Source organism: Prunus mume, linkage group LG5 (genome assembly GCF_029339155.1).
Source record: "Prunus mume cultivar Tortuosa linkage group LG5, ASM2933915v1, whole genome shotgun sequence".
Classification (NCBI taxonomy): domain Eukaryota; kingdom Viridiplantae; phylum Streptophyta; class Magnoliopsida; order Rosales; family Rosaceae; genus Prunus; species Prunus mume.
In genome coordinates, this window is record NC_142702.1 from 24,776,933 (window position 1) to 24,790,929 (window position 13,997).

The 13,997-nt window shown below is 36.8% G+C and overlaps 1 protein-coding gene across 3 annotated transcripts; it reads right to left on the bottom strand.

The window, feature by feature from the left end:
• Window positions 1-1,190: 1,190 nt before the first annotated feature.
• LOC103332422 (regulator of nonsense transcripts UPF2) lies at window positions 1,191-13,118 on the bottom strand. 3 transcript variants are annotated; one of them, XM_008235161.3, is made up of 18 exons: window positions 12,978-13,118; window positions 12,069-12,159; window positions 11,616-11,703; window positions 10,882-11,084; window positions 9,610-9,954; window positions 9,206-9,310; window positions 8,846-8,973; window positions 7,930-8,106; window positions 7,702-7,780; window positions 6,749-7,027; window positions 6,425-6,622; window positions 6,208-6,309; window positions 5,449-5,700; window positions 5,130-5,348; window positions 4,170-4,340; window positions 3,188-3,373; window positions 2,443-2,892; window positions 1,191-2,226 (listed from the first exon to the last, which is right to left on the bottom strand). In XM_008235161.3, exons 2-18 carry the CDS (start codon window positions 12,129-12,131, stop codon window positions 1,723-1,725), a joined length of 3,549 nt encoding a protein of 1,182 aa, XP_008233383.2. In that variant the 5' UTR covers window positions 12,132-12,159; window positions 12,978-13,118; the 3' UTR covers window positions 1,191-1,722. The 3 variants fall into 3 exon arrangements, with proteins under 3 accessions (XP_008233383.2, XP_008233384.2, XP_016650166.2); XM_008235162.3 differs by having other exon boundaries at window positions 12,773-12,979; XM_016794680.2 differs by lacking the exon at window positions 12,978-13,118 and adding an exon at window positions 12,826-12,844.
• Window positions 13,119-13,997: the final 879 nt, after the last annotated feature.

A 13,997-nucleotide genomic window follows, 5' to 3' on the forward strand; every position in this document is an offset into this window, starting at 1 on the left:
CCAAATTCCAAACAATAAAATAAATTTGCTTCTAGGCTTTTCTTTTTTGATAGGAAAGATTTCCTTCATTTGAGGGATTAGATCTCCAACTAACAAGGCCACATTGCTCCTATCTCCAAGATCTTAATTGTAGTAGAGTTGTAAAACCAACCCCATCTTAAAAAGGCTACTTGTAGCTTTTATCAATGATAGAGTTTGAATTGCTACGGGAGGGGGATTTAAACTCGGGTCCAGAGTGGGAAGCTAGCCAACTTGACTAAGCCCATGTATGTTGCTAGATCCGTTTTTTAAATTAGGTTCAACAATTTAGGGATCAAATTCCACTTGTTAAGGAAAATAACTTTTCTTTTGAACTCATTAATTGGTTTCCTTTAAATCTTTATTCATGTCTTCTTCTTTTTTTGCCTGGCTGGCGGAGTCTTCCATTAGTTTCTAACGTGGTTCTTTACAAGGGTCTTTGTTCATTCAAAGTCAGGATTGTCCCAAGGCATCTTGATAAGAAAATGAGCCATCTTTGATTTTATAGAAATTGTAGTAAAGTTGAAACAGAGGAAGGTAAAGGAAATTGCAAAGGAAAGAGTTAGTTAGAGCCCCAAGAGAGGCAAAGAATAATTAACAATCATAAAAGCATTGGTGTGGACCATTAAGATAATAATGAAGAGTAGAAAATGAGAGATTGAAGCAAAGAATTTCAATTCGGAATTTGTTAAACCATGTTCGATTTTGCAGCAGCAGAGTGACCAAATTGACCTGGTAGAAAGTGATCAGATGAAAACATGAAATTGACAGAGCAGATGACTCAAATGCTATTGGTTCTCCACATAATTCAGACTTCACACACCCACTTGTGATTAGCACATCTTTGTCAAAGCCCGTTACGGTTTACAAAAGAAAGAGTGGAAAGAGGAAATCATTTAATCTGGCAATTTTTTAATCCTGCCATTAGTTTCTAGCTTGTTCTCTAAGTTTTCCTTTTCGCTTCCGCCAAATTACCTAAATACTCAATTCACCCATATACTACATCAATTAGTGTGCTGATACCACCCGCAATCTTGTCTTGGTGTGTGACTTTATTGTTTGGAAAAGAAAAGAAAAAAAGTTCTGCCAAAGTGGTCTTAGTAAGACTCCATTTTTACCATTTCTGTATAAGCAAGAGAGCTCTAAGTTCAGTATGGCACGTACAAGGATCATACAACTAAATACAGAAAGCAATATATAATAATCAGATTCCAGGTACAAAAAGAACCCACAGCAGAGTGTGCATCAAAATCAAATCTTTTACGTCCTATTGACAAATGTACACGCAGGGTGACACAACATCCAAGTTCTAACACTAAATGTAAGATCTAATTTATGGCGAACCAATGGCATATTCTGCAGATCAGCACCTCAAGTATATCACACCACCACCTTTTCTTCTGCATTGCTGTCTTGGTTCCTGGTTAGCTATACCGTCTATCGGTTATTTCTTCACAACTGAACTATCTTCTAACAAGAGCACAAAACATATAATCTTGCAGTATAAGGAAATCGTCTGGGTCAAATGCAAATGTCCCAAAAGGGCATGGCTTCTCCATCGGATAGGAACGTCTCTTGAAATCATTGTTGGGCTTACAAGCACGGATTTGAAAAGAAACGAACCACATCTCCAAAATGAGGGAACTCCCACGATGGAGGCGTTTTTGGCTTTACAGCTTTGTAAAATCACCCCTTTTTTTTCTCTTACTTTTTCCGGCTGTAATAAACCCCCCCACCTGAATAACCATGATATCTATGACGTGTTCCACCACCTCTACCACTAGTTCCTTCCCAATTACTGCCACGGCCAGCAACTCTGTTGCCCCCACTCTGCATATAGTTCAAAGTTTGGTTCCCCAATCCATTAAGCTCCTCCTCTTCTCTATCATTATACTCCAAAACCAGCCTCTTGATGTCTTGTTTCTCTTCAAGCTCTGCTGCTTCTTTCTGTTTCGTACTCTGTATAAGCGAGCAATCCCGAGGGATGTACATCTGTTTTGTTTGTTGTTTGTTACCACGCTTCACAAGAACTTTCACCTGCACCTCCTTGCTTCCTCCAGACTCTTCATCCAACGCCTCATCTCCACTTTCCCCTCCAACCCCTCTTCCATGATGATCCTTGATGGAACCCTCAAACACATTCATTGGTATCGTCATATTTAATGCAGGTCGGCCTCGCAGCTCTAGCCTGCGTTGCTCCATGCTTTCCTGTGTTCATAAATTTTAGAATGGGTGAAAAAAACTGTCTTACTTGTAACCCTTCAGCATGATAACATCATGCGCAAAATCAGTGCCAAACCAACAGGGAAAATAAGAATGCAAGATTTAGCGACCATGAATCCATTGATTTAGAATGTGCTAAGCACGACAAACATAAATAAAAACATTGTGCAAGAGCATACACAACAATAATCTACATCTTACCTGCATAACAGCTTTGAGATCTAGCTCAAAATTTGCTTCTTCCTGAGGATCCAGCTCTGCAACCTTCTGTCTGACATGGACTTCATCATCCTCATCAGATGCAGGTCCACCCCCATCATCATCCTCCTCTTCACTGTCAGATCCATCACCATGATTCTCTTCATCTAATTCTTCTTCGTCATGTCCATCTGGATCAATGGTGCCACTTCCTGAATCACTGTCACTATCTCCAGGGTCTCCATGCCTTACACCATTTTCCTCAGTACCATTCAGAGACTTTTTGTTGGAGGTGGTCCTCCTTGAAGGCTTTTCAGTGTCGGAGTGCTTCTCATTATTGGCCTTGTCAGTGGAGACAGTACGATCATGCTCCTCAAGTTCTACTAGAGCTGCATTTACTTCGTCAATGGATGAGTATCGGGTCATGTTGGGGCGTAGTTCTGCAAATAAGTCCTGCAAGTGCTTTACTACATGAGTATAGAAAGATAAAGAGTAATATTTATCTTGTTTACATTACAGATAATATTGATTTTGGAATAGTGTGTTTCAATTAAAGATACAGAACAGTATGTAAGAGATGAAAAAGAGATAAGAGGTCAGATTACCTTAGAATCCTAAACTATTTATTCCATGTTTTTCATTAGCTAAAGCAGAAAATAAAAAGGTTATTCTATACTTTCACGCCTCAACTAAAGAGGTAAGAGGGAGCCACATGACGGTGGGGTTGAATAATATGTGCCACACTGACCTGTATGTCAAATTCAACATCCAGTGGGAGTACTCCTTTGCTTAGTATATATCTCTGGAAGTGCATCAAGAATCGATCAAGCTTCCTCTTGGAAGAGCCTCGGTCAAAGTAGTGGCCACAGGTCTCCAGAAGAGTAATAACCATCCTAATGCGGAAACAATCTTCTGGTGGATCCAGTACATCTTGCTGCTATCACAGAAAAAGAAAGTATGACCAAACAAAGAAGATTCTCATATATCTAGGAGATTTAAATAACTTCTGATTTTATAGGAAAAGAGAAGAAATGATTAAAAAAAGAGAGGCCATTTTAGCTATGCCTTAAATCAAAAGATTGCATATAATGTATGAAAACATCCATTGATGCAAGTATTTGTGCACATAAATAGTATTGGGCAGCCCTTAAATAAGAACCAACCAGTTCAATATCCTCGGGGCCACCAACCAGTTAAATAGTTTGTACATTACAATATCATACAGATGAAAGCCGGAGGACAAATACGCATTTAAAAATCATAAACTATACAATCATGAATAAACATGAGTAATGAGCAATGTGTTATATACTAATTGCAGATTTCATTTTTTAGTACCCAAACCTTCACATTATAATCAGGGACACGCTCGCTATTATAGAATTAAAATTTTAATATTGGAAAGATGTCCAGTGGTACTGCAATATTTCAAAAAATGCATTTAATTAATACACCTCTACTTTTAGTATATAGCTATCAAGACAAACCTAGCATTGAATATAAATGTACTGTGGTATGATTAAATTAGTTTAAAAAAATACTAAGATAAAAGACTTATCATATCAGAACTTTCAAACAAACACAGCGTGATATGAAAAGAAATATGCAATATGATGCTTTCATCTGGAGAAAGCCTAAGCCACGCTTTGTCAGAAAAGCCTAAGCAATATTCTCAAGTCCTATCAATTATATCAGAGATGTTTACGGAAATAAACAAATAAAATTCATACCTCTTGTGTGCCATGGCCAAAGACAAGAATCAAGTAAAGAGTCTCAAAAATAACAGAAGAATCTACATGCTCATAGTTGTATAGCTCTCCTAAGAATCGCATATGGGCAATCCTTCTTTGCTGCATCCCATACTCATTTAATTCTAGGCCAAGCCTGATCTCCTCTAAAACCTGAAAGTAAGGATATAGCAGTGAGAATCACTGCGTAGACAAATTAGAAATATTTGAATTTGCACACACAAGCACAGTTCATCTCTGAGAAATGTTAATGTATATTCATTTCTTCCCTCTCTTTTTCTATTGGTATTGGAGGGAGGGGTCGGGGTGGGGGTTGATGATGCAAATGGTTTAAAGTTTATACGCCGAGACAAATGGTCCAATTTGTTTTTAAATACTTTAAATAGGAAGTTAAAAACTGTTTATGGACTGTATCATGGATTACATATGCTAACAATTGGATTGCTAAAAACTCTCCCCCATACCTCCTTTTCTTTCTCCTTTATCCTTTCCCTAGTATCATTGCTGTAATAGCAAGAACGATTACCATTTAAATAAAATATGAGGCAGACAAATCATGAAATTGTATATTAAACCTCGAGGTTTGGTTGACTTTAAATTTGATATAGTATGCCAATACTAATGAGTATCTAACAGCATATCACTTACTGTTATATAAAACTTATTATGGCAACCAGCTCACCACTCAATAAAAAAGAAAAGGAACAAAAGAATGAGTTTGAATGATCTTGATTTTAAATAAATGATCAATTAGTGATTTTTTTATCTGTATTCTAGGCTGTAGCAAGAGGATATCCCTTCCCTTCCCCTAAACCCACTTCCCACACTTTGAGCCTCTGGAGGTTGACAAATCTAATGCAAGGGGCAGCCATTACGAGTAAGATCATATCTACCATGGAAAATAAAATCCAACAAAAAGATTTTTGGAATTAAAGAAATGACCTCGTCAACAACAGATACAGCAAACTGATCATGGTAGCGACTCAGACCAGCAGTCAGTGAAGCAATCAAGTGGATCTGGCCATACTTCCCTTTGTGAACCTTCATAAAGCATTTTAAAAGATATGGCTCACATTCACCCCATGGTAGTTTACGCAGTTGCCTGAGCACATGCTCTATTGTAGACTTATCGAGATCTGAGAATAGCAACTTTCTTATATACTGAAAAAGACAATAAATAAACAAAAGGTTAATTCTGATGTTGGATATATCAAAAATAAATTTTGAAGAGGAAGAGTTTAACCTAGAAAATGATTTACACCTGATGCAATGGAGGACGGACTTTAGTGACTCGTGCGGATCTCTCAGGCGGTTTGCACAGGTAGTAAGCATTTTCAACAAGGGTGTTGTGCCGAGGATCTAAATTTTTTACATTCTTCAAACGCATTAATATTTCCAACATGTTAGCCATCCGCACAGTAGTTTCAGGAGACCGATACAGAAAACGCCCGCAAGTCTCAAGAAGATTGCAAGCAACATCAATGTTATGATGAGTGAAATCATCTAAACAAGCCTGGCAATAAGATAGCATTAAACTTCTAAGCAAACAGCTCACAAATTAAATGCCCCAACAAAAATGAAAATTGTAATCTTAAATCTCAATAACAGCATGGACAATACTTCAACCAATCTTTTAAATCCTGATTCACTACATAGAAAGTTACATTTAAATAGACAAGTTATGAAAATGAGAGCAAAAAAGCCGACTTCAGAAAGACATGCCCATTTCATGGACTCTCCTGCCACCAAAAGGTAAAAAAATTGATACAAATTTACAAAATACATGTTGAAATCTGTAGGCAAAGCATATAATAATATTTCCAGCAACCCCAACAGAGGCGTATAAAAAGGTAAAAGAAAGAAAAGGTAAGGAAAACCCTTCTCCAAGCACAAGCCCAAGCACAGTCTAGAGACCGTACTGACAAACATATTACAGCTGATATACAAGATACTAAAGATATTATCAGTAATGCACAAGTTTAGTAGAACCTATGCATCAATTCTGTTCCGTGCATATTACCTTCAAACAACTAAAGACAAGACCAGCTGGTGCGATTTTAAACTTGCAGAGTTCTCCAATAAATCTAATGTTCCTAATCTTTGTTTCAATGTTCATTTGATCCTGCAGAAAATTACAATTCGATATGAAAATCATGAACTTCTCAAAATGAAAGTGATTCCTATAGAACAACTAACCGTTCCTATTTTCAACAAAACACGTTGCATGCAAAACTGACCTTTTTATTAATTAAGAAGTTGAACTCTTCTTCCAGCATTGCAAGGAGCATGGAAGATACATCCTTCATACAAGTTGACAGTGTGGCAACCATGCGTGAATAGTAAGGTAGTAGTTCCAATGATGTCCTGGGGACATTGAACACTGCCCTCACAAGCTTTTTCCGATTTGCTTTTGAATTTAAATAACAAAACTCTACCTGAAAATATACAAAATATCTTCAATGTGAATCATAACGACAGATAACCAAATGAGAGAGAGAGAGAGAGAGAGAGAGAGAGAGAGAGAGAGAGAACAGTAGTAAAGCTCAGACAGGTATAATTACAGTCAACTGATCAATAAGATCACGGCTCACGCAACCAGGAAGCCTTTGCAGTAAAGCATCCAAATTTGTCCCTTCGATGCTTTTAAGTTTCTCTTTCTCGTTCTCTCCTTTTCTATCGCCCTTCTCTTTGTCCGGATCTCTAATCTTCTCCTTATCCTTTTCTTCCTTGTCCTTCCCTTTCTCTATGCTTTTGCCCTCCTGTAAAGCACCAAAATCTGCAGATGCCTCTCCAGCATCTTCTGTAGTCTGTTGACTTTGGTCTGATTCAAGTGTGGGCTCCTTAATAATGAAAATTAAAAAAATGTTCATCTGAGTAGATAAATACAAGCATAAATTGTTACAAGACTAAACATGAATCTTATTCTTGCAAAGAGAGCAGATTTCCCATCATATATATTGTCCGAAAGATGTCTCTTAGGAAGGATTGGTCAACAAAATATGAACCGAAGACTGAGGGCATGTAACCTTAAGAGTGTTAAATGGATGCTTCTTAAAACAAGGATTAAGGATCTAACTGAAGCCGCAAAATCTTATGTCACTGTGAAAACAGGAGATGAATCAGGAGAAAGATTGCAGAAATATATATCTAGCTCTAAAGGACCCACTTCAGTGAAACAAACAAATTCATGACAAGAGTCTAATTCCCACTATTTCAGCATGCTGAGGAAATCCTAATTAGTTATGCTGGTCGGTCCAGAACCAAGCAGAACAATCTTGTTACAAGGGAAGTATCGATCATTAATGTTGGAAATAAGTAGTGAAACAAATATTGACATTCAACATTTAGTTGGGGGTAACGCAGAGTTTCAGCGCTAATGTGAAAATGTTAAGTGATCACTAAGAGAAGGAGAGGGTAAGGCGCAGGAGAGACCAGCTATCTTTGCTACAGTTATATATCTAACTCAGGATATAAGAAGAGCCTGTACAGAAAATGCAGAGATTTGATTCCTTACAGTTGGTTGTTCTTGAGTCTTTGCAGATTGATCATTGCTTTTCTCCGCTTCTCCCAATAATACCGCTGGAACAAATGCTCTGGTAAGAACATACAGATAACAACTTACTACATTTCAGGTCAATTAACTATGAGAATTATAACGACTGACAAACAAATATCATATAAAAGAGTTTGTTTTTTCCTCATTTGGCTAGTGAAAGATAAATCTCATTCAACTGAAGCAAACCTAAGATCTGGTAAGCACTCGTAGAAAGCCCTTGTATCTTCATCATCCCATATGGCTTCAAGTACAGAAGAGTCCTTTCCAACAGCTGGAGATGAAGTATCCTCTCCACTAGTAACCCTAGTTGTATGACCATCCTCTGGCATTACTGGAGGCTGCATATCAAGTGCTTCTGCTAAACTGTGAGAAAAAATAATTTGTACCATAAGTGGGCCAAAGCTAACAACAGTTGAACAGGGCAGAATACTGGAAGCATTGTTTACCTATAGAAGTAAAAAAAAAAAAAAATCTAAAGATAAGAAAACCCCATTAGAAGTATTTGGCGGTCGCTGTGACTCAAATTGAAGAAAGCAGAGCATCTGACGAAAGTACACTCCAGATGTTGCAATTAGATTCTTTCTTTCTCAGCTACGCATGCGTTTTCACCTATGTTGCTGTTAAATTTCTTAGCTATTCTCTTTGGTTTTAGTTTGCTCATATTGTTTTCTTGTAATGGGTAGAGGATTTTTAAGTTTAAATAGCAAGCACCTAGCTAATGCATACTTTTGAGTGGTTTAAGAAAGCTAGTTACTTGTCCAATAAATAAAATAAACCTTCCTCTATGATTTTATGACAAAATTAAATATACTTGTATTTTCTGATGCATTTGATCCTATGTTCTTGACATTATTTTTTGAGAACCATGCGGGCTTTTGCTTTATGATAATTCTATGAAAGAGGGGGCCAAGGCAGTGATCATACAAGATCAATACAGTTAAGTTGAGCTCTCATAATTGAAGTATGCAAAGTTTAAAAACAGGATCCTGGATCCAATGTAACATAGAAGACTACGCATCCTAACATTGCCAAACCGAACAGACCTGGTCACCAGCAGATTTCTACACACCAATAATGAGAGCAAAAAAGTAAAGCAACTTACGATGAGACATTGCGGTACAATTGTTCATAAGATTTCCGCAGTTTCTCATATGAAGAGACATTTTCATCACTGAGCTCTCCTTTAGCATTAAGGATTTTAGAATTTTCGTGCTCCATTTGGCGAAGTGACTAACAGTATCAAGAAAATGCATTAATTACAACCAGAACCAGTATTCCACTACTGAGTTAAGGAAAGATAAATCATTAGCAAGAAATTAAATTAGAAGCTCAGTCCAACAAAGATAAAGCAGATGTATAACAAGCAGGTACAATAAGGTGCAAAATCAGGATCTCACCCCCTACACCCAGAAAGAAAGAGAGAAAAGTAAAACTATCTTAAGCAAGGCCGTAGAACTCTTACAGTATGCTCGGATTGAAGTAGTTCTGCTGCAGCATCATAATATGTTTGAAATGCCTTCCTGAAGAATTTCTTATGCTCTGTTGTGATATTAAGGCCCTTAAAAAACTGTGGCAAAATGTCAGGATAGGCACTATAGAATAGAAGGTAGCAAGTACTCTTGAAACAGATTAAACACCAATCAAATGAATAAATAAATAAACATATTCACACTAATATATGGGATTCTCGTCAACATGGAGCCACCAAATAAGAAGTAACATCACATGGTAATTACAAAAGATCACAACCCGTGCCTATATGATGCCACAAAAATCAGTTTAATGGAAAGCCATACAAGACAAGCAGAAAAATAGTGAAATGTGAAAGATGTCCTAAATAATGAAACAGACCAAAGAGATTCATACCTCTTCGTGAATTTCTGGCCCAGAGAGTGGAAGGTTAATAAACATTCTTCCCTGCCGAGCAAAACTAGCAAGAAGAGTCAAATTTGTTTGAGTAGTATCCCGATCCTTTAAGTGTTCTCCACTGGTAAGATCCTTAATGATATTCACAAAAATACCACCATCTTCTATGACTCCAACAAAGAAAAGTTCCAAAAGGAGTTTCAAAGTGCTTCGCTTCTTCATGGCCCTCAGGTTCTTGTCCACGTCTAAGTCATCCCCAGACTTTCCAGGAAAGAAGATTTTCAAAAGACCTTGAAGTAGGCTTGGGGAGAAGTCTTTGTATCTTTGATGAAGCAGAGAGCAGATCTTTGACAAAAAGATGTGTTAGAAAAGTGTAAAACACATTGGTGTTACCCATAAATACTGCATTCAGTAATGTCAATTATGCCATATAAAATAGACAGAAGAAGCTAGCAGGTATGCATACTGGCTCAAACATACAGCACATTTGGCAGAAGTGTATCTTTCTCTTTTTTCTATGAAAATTTAATTACTGCAAAAGCCATCAACATTACATACTAGCTGAAAATTGTCACCATTTTTTTTTTCCAGTAGAGACCTATATGATAAAGCATCCCACTAGGGTTTTTTTCGAGGGCAAAAATATCACACTAGTTGACATCAGCAAACCATCAACTGTATCCAGAATTTGTTCTAAATATTAGAATAGGAAAAACACCAAATACCCAGAGATATCTAAATGGATGCATATGAGACAACAGAATGAGAAGCAGGAACCTTGAAAACCAATACAAATAACTGCCTCAAATTGTTGAAGTCGTGAGGCAGCATATCTCCTATTCAAAGACCAAAAAACTAGACACAACAAAGTGACAAGATAGCTCAGCATCCATTACAGCAAAAATAGTACCAAGCATTTGACTATCATACAGCATGTCATTTCAGCAAGTGCCATCGTCTATTCTTGAATACGAAAGAAGATCCAGATCAGCATTTTGGAACCCACAAATACAAAAGTCCATAACTTGAAGTTTATGTAAGTCTAGAAATGTAAGATCTGGAAATAATCATATTGTTTCTCAAGCCAACTCACATTGCAAAAGCATTAGCTAATCATTCACCATAGAAAATCCAGACTAATATGTTGTAAGTAGAATCATGGATAAATAACCCAAAGAACTTTATTAACTAAAACTACTAATTAAATACAGGAAAAGGGGAAAAACAAAGATAAGTGCTTTATAAATTTCAACTCAAATCCATAACAGCAACCTGAACTGCTGCTTGTATGTCTGATGATCTAAGTTTGGCATCACAAATAGCAGTAACAGCTTCACTGACAAATTTGCTTAGGTTGACACCTCTCAAGTCATCCATCAGCCCTTCCCGCTGCTCTTCATTAATCTGCTTCAGTTTTTTAATAACCGCTGTGTTGCGCTTAATGCTAGAATCCAGTGTCCTAAGAAATCCTGTGTCTGGAATTAGAACAAACTGTCTTATTTTCCAGTTCATGCAGCAATCATACATGTCAACTAGCTTTCAATATGGTTTTTCTTTTGTTAGCCTTGTGATTATTTTGAAACAAAATATAAAAGAGATGACAAAATAAACATGTCAGCACAGAAAAACTTAAAAGATAAAGGCACGAAAAAGTATCAATACTTCATAGATTATTAGATATGTAATGTAGAGCATGACTTTGGATTGGACTAAGCAGCTATAAAAAATCCATGTGGAGGACCTCAAGTACTTCGAAAAGGAATATGTTGTCAGCCCCAATTATTTCTAGGATCAAGTCTTAGTATAATTTAGATGCAGCAAAGGAGAACACTTGGAAAAAGTACCAGTCATCATTTCTCTATTTGCGTTTTGTCATTAGGCATGATGCTTTTGCAAGTTTACACAACTTTCTTTCCATATACGAAGGTTTTCACTCATTTAATAAATTAAAAATTAGTTAATCATTCATTTGCATACAAAATACTAGAATACTGTTATCATCTGACCAGGCCTCTCAGGGTTCAAATTGCTTTGACGAAGAGCCATCTTTGCCTCAATTGATTTCTTGATTTCCTCAAGCCGAGCAGCAGCTTCCTGCAAAAAAGAAGCAATAACTACCCTACCAAAATCACTTCTAAAAGACATACAAGTTTCCAAGAAAGCTTACAAGCAACCAAACTGTAAACTTCATTTTCAACTTTTCGTATACTATATTATTTTAACAAGTGTTCTGCCTTCACTCAACTGAGAAACAATATAATATACTTATCAAGTACAATAGGATCTCAAACCACAACTTATAGGCCAAGTCTAAGAAACTCCTCTTATTTCAAATTAAGTTTGTGGCTTATTAGTTGCCCACAAAGTTCCATCTCATACATGCTCCAAGATTTGGCAACAAAAAGAACAATGAACAAATAACTACGGATTTCTAAAAGTGACAGATGCCAGTCACATACCTCATCATCTTGCTTCCCATGAGGTTCACCCCCAGCACGGGATTCCTCCTCATGGTGATCCATCTCCCTACTTGTACTGACTGACAGAAACCTACATAACAGGGCATTGCATGGTTAATTAACGCCCAAAACACCCAAGAAAAAGACCATATATGGTGAAGAACTTATTTTTTTTTTAAAAAAACCTTGAAAAACCTAACAGAACTGCAATAAAATAAATCCAGATCACCAAATTGCTTTATTTAACTTCCAAACCACCGTAATCTCATCGGTGCAAAATTTCACTTCAGTTTCACCACAGAAGCTACGAATATTTGAGAAGAAGAACCACTTTTTTCCTCACCATGCAACTTGAAATTATACTATCTGGACTGGTCAATACACCCAGAAGCCCCGTTTCCCCAAAAACCCAAAAGCGAAACTGATGTGGTGTTGCCCCTAATGATCCTCAGATATACGGTTAAAAACTTAAAGACCACATATACGTGCATAGGCACACAGTGGGAACTCATTTATAAGATACCACAAATGACAAACAATCCAATTGGCATGTAAAAATGGAAACTACAAAAACCCAGAAAAAAAAAAACAAAAAAACAAAAAAGTCATCAAATAATAACTCAATCTTTGATTTAAGGCTTCAGAAACAAGCAGAGCAAAACATTATCATCTAATATAAGCTCCCTAAAATTCAAATAAACTACCATATTATGCTCTAGCTTTGGTTATGAGAATTCCAACCAAAATGAGCACGAACCCTATTACAGTAACATGATTTTGATTCACAAATGAAGTTTACAAGGCCCTGTACGGCAACTGCATTCGCTGCCGAGATCTCACTCACGAAAAAACAGGAATATGCATACACACGCCTCTCTGTGTGTGAAAGCGAGAGAGAAATAGGGTTACCTGATCGAGATTAAGCAGCGACGTGATGAAGATTGCCGAGAAAGGGAGGAACACAGTGAGTTCAGAGAGAGAGAGAGAGAGAGAGAGAGAGAGGGCTAAGCCCAATTGTTTAGAGCAATGGGTATGAGTTGCGACGAGAGGATGATCCAAATGGAAGAACCAACTGGTATCAGTGTGTGTGTTCTAGGGTCGGACTCCAATCACGGGCTTGCCCTTTTTAGACCATTTGAGAAATGGGTTGGGGCAAATTTTCAGTCCAATAGTTCTGTTCTTTTTGGTCCGAAGTTGTCCAATAGTTCTTTTGTCAAACTTTTTTTTAATAATTAATATAAATGATAGTCTAAATTATAAGATAATGAGTATAAATGTGTCATGGAGTTCGAAACTGATATCAGTGGTCTGCAAATCAAAGTCTTTTTTCACTGAGCTAGACCCCGTTAACTTTCTTAGTCGAAACTTTTGTTGTTTACCTTTTTGTCAGCAATATTGTTCCTTTCTTTTTTCCAAGTCATATCGCATGTGTAATGCGTTTTTTCAGGGATTAATATTAAGTTGTCAATTTAATTGGATGGAAGGATATGATTAGATAATTGATGACAACAGGTTTCGTTTTCATATATGCACAATTGTCAATCATTCATGCGTGAACCTTAATGTAATAATTCTTTTTTAACAAGTGCTGAATAATATACGTACATTTTTTATTCGAATTTATCTCGTTCTGTATTTACTAACTATGCTTTTGTATCCATGTGCATTGGGACAAAAAGAAATTATAAGTATTACACCCCACCACTTTTGAACTGTTGTTATTGGAGATCAGAAGTTTTATCAGTCAGCCTCCTCAAATTTTATGGGTGAGAAATTACCTTATTACTGACCAAATGTGGGGTCTAGATGTCCTAGAAATGAAGTTGGTTTTTGATCACTAAAAACGACTAACTAATTTACTATAATAACTATAAAGTTTTGACTAAGATATTTACTCTTTTAATTAACCGCTCCACCAACGACCAGTAC